At 39.8% G+C, this 8,468-nt stretch overlaps 1 protein-coding gene across 1 annotated transcript; it reads right to left on the bottom strand.

The window, feature by feature from the left end:
• Nucleotides 1-1,260: 1,260 nt before the first annotated feature.
• ZNF804B (zinc finger protein 804B) lies at nucleotides 1,261-7,747 on the bottom strand (the record flags this gene model as incomplete). Its single annotated transcript, XM_009579471.1, has 2 exons — nucleotides 1,261-4,951; nucleotides 7,617-7,747. Coding segments are annotated over 2 exons (3,822 nt in total), but the record flags the coding sequence as incomplete, so codon positions are not given.
• Between the last annotated feature and the right edge of the window lie 721 nt (nucleotides 7,748-8,468).

Below are 8,468 nucleotides of genomic sequence, written 5' to 3'. Positions count from 1 at the left end.
TAGGCAGTTATTACTAGCAATTTCAACCATGCACTACCCTGAAGGTTGGATACACACATTCAAACATTGCAGATTCACAACTTCAATTTGTATGTTGAGAGTTTGGGAAGCCATGCGAAAATCTAGACTTATTTGTTTAGATTCAATATACCTTGAAATGCTGAGAACTGTGGCATGGTTGTCTATGAGACTTGACCTGGAGAGCCAGTTTCCGCTCGGAATTTTACTTCTGCATTTTTATGAATATCGGCACGATTTTATAGGACCAGCCAATTGTTTATGTTGTTTGTGAAAGGGATGAAACATATGTACATGTTCTTTGGGCAGGACTCTCCCACACATCAGAGCTCTGTTTGGTAGGAAAGAAGTGTTGCAGTCTTGGCCAGGGACCTCTGAGGTTCAAGGCCAGCACTAGCTGCTTGGCAACTCTGGGTTGCTGCAGCCCACCCCTCACATACCCCATGCTACAGCCACTGGCAGGCAATGCCAAAGAACTTGGTTTCATCCTCTTCTTTCCCTTGGCTTCTTGGATGCTTGGCAGCCTGCTTGTGCCAGCAGAGCCCCCTACATACACTAGGGGAATTTTTTGTTATGTACCTGTGGCCAGATTGCAGTCCCTTTACACTGTCCAAGCAACACATCCCAGGGATAAAATCACTAAAGGATCTTTGAGATGTTGTTGTGACCCTCTTCTTCCAGCGTTAACTCATCATCCCTCACTCTAAGGCTCCCCGATTTATTTTGGCCAGGAGACAGAACCAGGGACTTGTGGTCCCAGATACCTTCTTTTTTGCTCAGTCTGAAATACCTTAACCAGACCAAGTACTATGCCATTGCGTATAGACACTCAGAAAAGCAAACCTGTGACGTATGTCAAGATTGCTCTACCTTAAATTGTGCTACTTTAAATCACTCATCACTGTTGACATTCTTGGTCCTGTTGTGTCTGGGTGTTGTGGTCCTATTCCTACTGACAGTCACAGACTTCACTTCAGGCTGTTCTTTCCAAACCTTCTGCAGAATGACACTAGCTAGACCCTGTCCTCCTTGTGATAGCGCCATAAAAGGCTTTAAAACAACTTTTACTCAGTGGTACGAGAACTAAATCAACATTCATTCGCTGTCAGCCAGAATGTGGACTTTAAAATATTTGCTGTTGTGCTCTCAGCAAAACAGCAGATTTCCTCTCAGACGTGACTGAACACTGAATAATTTATTTTATTCAAATTTGTGTTTGGAGCCATGGTGTAATCGTTTGGGCTAGTTTAAATAGCTAGAAACACTGAAAACTTCTTTTATTGTTGGTAACTGTTGGGTCTGGCTAGAGCAAGAATGGTGATGGGGGTCTTGCCCTTGGAACAATGGATGAACTAAGGGATTTGGATGTATAGCAGAAGGTGTGGCTGCATTCAGGTGTGGTGTAAATAAGGCTGGGACATATGCAGTGTGTGGCAGCGCGGGGAAGGTCAGTGGGGAAGCGGGGAAGGGGGTGGTGGAGACCAAGTGCAATGGGTGTCCTGTCAGCAGAGCGGGGTGGGTGGGAATGAGGGCTGGCGCTAATGGGGAAAGCGATATGGGGACGAAATGTGCCTGAGAGAGGGGGTGGAGGTGTGCCAGGGAGAGATGGCTGCCGTGGGGATGTACAGATGCCGAGACAGCAAAGCGTTGCAGCAGTGTGTGGTGTATGGTGGTGACAGTAGCGTGCTGCTGAACAGGGAGGGCAGGAACTGCTGGTGTTGCAGAGAAGGCAGCTGGTCCTGGGGCAGGCAAAACTTTCAGGTGTTTTGCCAGAAGTTGTTTCTGCATATGCTGCTGGGCTTGCAGCTGCAGCAACCTGTATTTGTCTACTTCCTCTGGTGAAAACGTGATAGGCTGCTGCGTTAAAGCAGGGGAGGTGGATTCACTGTACGCTTCTGGGTCATTTACTGTGTCATTATACTTCTGCATAGCATTGTCACAAAGAGAGTCTGAACTGCCTTCTGCCTGGTTCGAGTCCATGTTTACATCATGTAGTTCTTCTTTGGTCTCTGTTGAATTAGCAACAACAGAATATCTATTAGAGGGAAAAGCACCAGAGAAATCATTTGGTACTGGGTCACAGCTTTGTATAAAGGGTTGCACTTCACTAATGAAGAGATTGGATTGTTCCTTTATTGCTGTGTTCCTTTTTATGCTCGGGCTCTGATATCCTGTTTCTATTTGAATGATGTCTTTAAAAAGACAATGATCATAATCAGTGCCTGTTGAAACAGCAACATTAGTTATCTCTGATGCTTCAAAGTTGTTTTTCTTCACACTGGTTTCCAATGAACCGATTTCATTATGCCCTGTGCCATTTTTACCTACGCTTAGCAGTTTCTCTGGCAAAGGTAACATTGCAATGTCATCTACTGATGATGAAAACTGAAGAGCAAAGTGGCTTCGTGAGTGATCCTTTAATTCTACCCCACAAGTGTTTGAAAATCTCTCTGAATTGTGTGTTTGTTCCTGGGTTTTCTTGGACTGCACTCTTTCTAAAAGTATCTTGGCTGTCAGTGACTTTCTTTTTCCACATATGTCTTTTGCCAGGGTTTCAGAAGAGCAGGTGGCAAGGTTCTTTGCCCGACCATTCACATTCAGAGAGTCATAATGTGCAGTTTCAGCTTTTCCCCGTTCAGTGTTAAAACCTCTTTCTGTGTCCTCTTTTGTTTTGTTGTCACAGTTGTCAGTCTCTTTTGAGAAGGATCCTGAACTGCTACTTCTTGATATTCTGCTACTAGATGATCTTTCACTGCTTCTTGAATCTCTGGTGGAACAACTTTTGGAGCTATTGTAGCTTCTACTTCTACTATGCTCTTTGCCAAAATGCCGGTGTCTACGTCTGCTGTGTTTAGATCTGTCTCTGTGTTGTAAAGCTTTATGTCTTGAACATCTTCGATATTTAATTGTGCCCCTCTGTGTACAGTTTCTAGTTTTGTGACTTCTACTACAACAAAGATAATCCTCATCTGTATCATCAGAAGTGCAAATACACTTGTGCTTTCTGTGTTTACATTTGTGCCTTTCAGCTGTCTTGCTTTTTCTTTTACAACAAAAAAGCGAATGATTTCTGCTGTGAGTGTTCGATGTGGGACTCATGTAGCTCGTGTAGCTACCTGTACCTCTAACTGAAGTGTCAGAATAGCTGGAATGTCTGTCAGAGAAGGACTTTTGAGGAGATGGAAGTCTCCAGCATCTCCTGTAACTTCCACACCCTTCATTTTCTGAATACCTGCTGTTTGAACTGGATTTGTAACTAAGTAAACTTCCACTAGAGTCTTTTCCACTGTCACTTATGTCACTGCTGCAGCTGGCCACATCTTGAATGGATCTGCAGTCATTTTGGTTTTCACGTTTTCCCTCAGAGCAAATTAAATGACATTTTGCAGTTTTAGAATTTTTAATCCTAGACATAAAAGCAGAAAAGGAAATGCTTTCTTTTCTGATGTTCTGTTTTTTTCTTTCACAGCTATGAAAATGATGCTTTAAAGATCTTCTCAGTGTTGTTGTATGAAGACTTTTTTCTGTCACATAATCCTTTTGTGAGACATCAAGGTAAGCAGGCACTTTAGGTATATTTCCATTCAAATAATCTGCAAAGTATTTTTGACCATTTTCATTCATTTCGTTCCCTATGTCTGACTTAGCTTTTTGCTTGGCCTTTCTTGGATTTAGGGAACCTTTCATCTTCTTTGGTTTCAACAACTGATTATCTTGTTCATTTGACATTTGCTTGTGTTTTATTAAACCTGAGGCTTCATTTTCATCTGCAGTCTTATTTATAGAGTGCTCTTTACAGCTTGCTTTGTTTGTTTCATGCTGTTTACCATCTCTGTGATTTAAAGAGAGTCTGAAGTCAAAATACAATGGATTACAGCCATATGAAATACAGGGCTCAGTTTTTGTAAACAAAAGTAACTCTGTGGGCCACTGCAGAGCAGTGGTGCCATCTTTGCTCACTACATGGAGGAAAGGCAATGCCTGGGGCTTAACCTGTTTAACCATGGTCTCCCTTGGAAGTGTTTCCATATTCCCATTTGTGGTTTCTGAACTCTCCAAAGATCTTTCTCTTTTTACCACCCCAGGACTGTCATTAATGTTGCTTGCGCATGCCAGCTGAAGTTCTGGCTGTGGTGGGAGCTCAGGTAACTGATCAAGCAGGTGGGCATTGCTGTGCTTGTAGGTGTTCGGCTGTGTACAAAAATTGCTAGCTTGGTATGAAGGTGAAATGAGAGTTTCCAACAATTGCTCAGACTCATTCAATTTGCTCTCTTGCTCTGTTTCTCTAAGTGAACCAGAAAAATCCAAATTTGAAAGCTGCATTTTGACTCTGCAAAATGAAGGATGAGCACTGACCTTTTCTTCTAATTCTCTGTCACTGCTTTTATCCTTTTCCTTTAGCATTTTAGGTTTTGCAGCTGCATGACTTGATGCACTGTTATCCAAATCCATTTGGTCTTGTGTAATAGGTGGCCCTTTATCCAAGCTTGCTTTTACATCCTCCTCCAAAAGTGTGCCAGAACAACAGCCCTCAAGAGCTTGCTTTGTTTTATGGTAGGGGGATTTGCTACAATCATTTCCTTCTTCAGAGTTCTCACTGAAGACTGATGCTGAGGACTCGAGCTTCAAAGGGACTTTTTTAGAGAATGAGAAAGACACTCCCGCTCTTTGAGAAGCATTGGTGCTATCTGGGAACACTTGTGAGACTTGATTTCCAAGTGCATGGGGTCTTTCGGTAGGGGGCTGGTGCCTGCTTGTGATAAGCTGCTGTTTCTCTAATATGTTGCTGGAGAAACCTTGTCCTTCTCTTGTGGTGGTTCTTTGAGAACTGGCTGTGAACTTGCCACCCTTGTACAGGAAAATGCCGTCTGGTGATTCCTGCTTTTCCACGACTAATCTGGGGGCTTTAAGCAATGGTCCAGTCCTAGTGATGCTGTAAGGTAATAAAGAAAAAAAAAGAAAGCTGTATTAAGTAACCAAGTTAAGACAGAACTTGCATTTGACAATGTCTCTCAGGTAAAGAAGGGTGTCACTCATGCTGTTACAAGGGAAAACTAAGTTTGTAAAGTTTCTAAAGGGTAAATGTGCAGTCTAGCCCTGAGCTTGTGCTTCTATATAGGCAAGACAATCTTTACATACAGGAAATTATATGATATGAAGACAACACATGAATGTTCTTTTTCAGAGTTATGCCCATGTACAGCCAGAACAAACAGTATTGTCTTTATTCTGAATTTATATCAGTGAGAATCTGGTCTGTGGTAAGTCTTGGTTTTCTGAGAGACCATTGCAAAGGAAATTGTGTCTCGCTCAAAATGAGACATTTCCACCTGGAGCATCTGCAGAATCAAACAAATAAGAGAAAAGGCAGCATTCTGCTTGCCGGTGTGTGTGTGTGTGTGTGTGTGTGTGTGTGTATGTATGATTTTTTTAAGAGTTGATTTTTATTTTATCTTTATATTATTCCACAATAAATGACTTTGTGAAATATTCAAAGAGATATTGATGCTAAAATTATCACCAAACATTGGTGAGGAAAAGGACACAAGGTGGATTTCTATCAATATTAATGGCAACTTCAGGGCTCTCATGATCAACCACCACTTGACTGACTTTGGCAGATTTTCTCTTTCTGTATTCTACTTTCATTAATTACATTTTTCCTCTTCCCAAAACCTCTCAGTTTTTAAATCTGTGGTTTAATTTTCTTGTACTTTAAAAAAAAGGAACCTATTCTAAGAAGGCCTTAACGAACAGGATAAATCATTGATTTCTTGCAATATATAATTAACTGAGATGGGAATGACTGTTGCCGTTTTCCATTAGAGATGAGACATATATAGCCTCCATACGAATGTTATTCCAAGTAATATTTTAAACATGCATTTCATTAGACCAATTATCTACATTTGCTATCAATGCAATACTACAGTATACTTACATGAAAAAATTTTGGAACCAGCTTCAGTAAAGAGTTTGATTCAAAATTAGAAAATATTTTAATTAAATGTAAGCAAATTACAACTGCCAGATCTGCATAACAGCTATCTACAAATAGGCTAGCATGCTTTATAAATGCTATAAAAATGCATTGATCTTCAGCAGTGGGAACGACATAAAGACTCTCTGGAGTAGGGTCAGCTTGGAGTGTGAGAATATGTATGCATTTCTGAGAATATATTTGCATTTGCCACAAATTTGGCATCAGGAGATACAAATTCACCCCTATTTGTACATCAGGAAGGAATTATCTCCTGGAGAAGGCATGTAAAGAGATCCTTTTCAAAGTCTCCTTGGAACAGCAAAATAAAGTTGATTTTCAGTTTTTCTGTGCACCAGATTAACAGTAATTTTGTTGTCAAATTGTATTAGCTTGTTGTAAGGAACTCTGTTGGAACCTGAGACACAGTACTCAGGGACAATAACAGTTGTGTGTGTGTGTGGACTTTTGCTTAGAAAGGCTGACTTTCTGCCTTGCCTGAGCAACTGGGAATGCTACCCCTCCACCAAGATCACGGTTCTCAGCCTATTAGTCATTACAAACAGGAATAGCAAGCACTGTCTTTCCAGGCTCTTTGTAAAGGATTATGGACTCCTGGCTCTTTCTAAAAGCAAACTCGCTTTTTCCCTCCCAGTCTCACTCTGGCTTTCCTATTACCACCAACCTTATCGGTCTATCTGAGACTACATCTTCAAGTGCGTGGGCATAAAGGCATCTCCCCACAGGCAGTTATATTTCTTTCAGTAAATTTGTATGAAAATGGAGTTGTAACCATAAAAGTGATACATTAGCACTAAACTGTTATATTTCAGCAGATTACTCAAAAGCAATTACATAGGCCAAAATGAGTGTATAATAAACTCTGAATGTTATTATTTCCAGGGTACAGTAAGCTTGATATGAATTTAAAAGAATGCCAGTTTAATTATTTACTTAACTCATTATGGTCATAGATTAACATAAACAATTGTTCTGGTGGCAATCTATTCTACTGAAGCATTCAGTGTCATTAAACAAAGGAGATTTCTCAAATGTAAAGGTTTATTAGTGTAAACTTTGTACTGTATCTTGGTATTCATCAATAAAGCTAACAGTATTGGGCAAACTTAACTCAATTACTTGTTTTTCATTCACATAATGATACTTCCATTACTCTATAGAGAAACTGTGAGAATAATCTCAGTATACTAAAAGTAGTGAAAGCGATTCACAGAGTAAGTACAGATGCTCTAAAAGGTGTTTTCCCTCTCCCATTTACTTACTAGCAAATGATAAGACAGTTATACTAATCTATTCAGGTCAGTTAGAATAAGGTAAAATGGTGATGATATAAAAACATCTTCAAACCACTCAGTTCAGAAGAGGTGAGATTAACTAGAAAAAGAGCGAAAAAACCCATCAAATGGCAAGTAATTAATTCAAGGGCTTTCAACTTTATCGTTTGCAGAACAGGAACATTTGGAGCTGGGGTCAGCTGAAAACAGGTTACAGTACACAATCTCTGTACGTTACAGAGTGTAGGAGTAAATATACAGACATTTCTTCTGGGACTGAGAAAAGAGGGCATTAAAATGTAATATAAATTTTAAATACTTGCCATTCTGACTGCTTCCGTAACTCTGCAAGCTGGTGGAGCCGCTTGAGTGCTTTTTCCTGTTTCTTCTCATCTTTCCATGACTTTGAAGCCACATTTCGAGCAAATTCCCTTTGTTTTAAATCTTTCAACCTCTGTGTGAAAAGAACAAAAAGAGAATGGATTAAGTATGTACACAGCAGATGCATATCCTCTTACTCAATTTATTTGCTTTTGGCGAAGTTAGTAGGTAACTAATATACTTAAAATGTTATCATCCTAAGAAGAGATTGAAAATGTGATCTTTGCCTAACAAAACAACATGATTGGGCCATCGCTATTTAGCTGATATATACCTACATATGAATGATAGCTTTTTAGTTTCTTATGAATACACAAATCTGTTCTGTACAAACACATACACAAAACTAGACTCCATTTAATGTAGTTGAAATTTTCCTAGTCGGAATTTAATCCATAGGCATATACTGGAGCAAAGCTGAGCTCGTGTGTGTGATATATGTTATAGATCTCTATACTTGCACATGTATGCATGGATGTATGCATGCTTCTGTGTTGGTTTGTAGCTTTTTAAGACTGCATTTGTTTTTCAAAAGGGAGAACTACTCTCTGAAATATTTGACCAGGAAACTCTTTTACGGTTATTTTCACAATTTTTTTTAATCTCCTCCAACATCTATAAATCAGATAATTCCTGCTAGAGAGAGCAAAATTCTTTGCTTTTATTATGTTTTTTATTACCTGGTTTTGCACTGCTGACAGTATAAGGAAAAGTGAAGAAGACAACCAAAATGTGTCAAAAACATCCTCTGCACAAAAAATGGTGTTATCTTGCCTTTGAGTTCACTGCACTCT

The sequence above is a fragment of the Fulmarus glacialis genome, unplaced genomic scaffold (genome assembly GCF_000690835.1).
Source record: "Fulmarus glacialis isolate BGI_N327 unplaced genomic scaffold, ASM69083v1 scaffold38136, whole genome shotgun sequence".
Lineage (NCBI taxonomy): Eukaryota > Metazoa > Chordata > Aves > Procellariiformes > Procellariidae > Fulmarus > Fulmarus glacialis.
The sequence above is the reverse complement of the archived record's forward strand: the minus strand, read 5'-3'. Positions and strand labels throughout refer to the sequence as shown.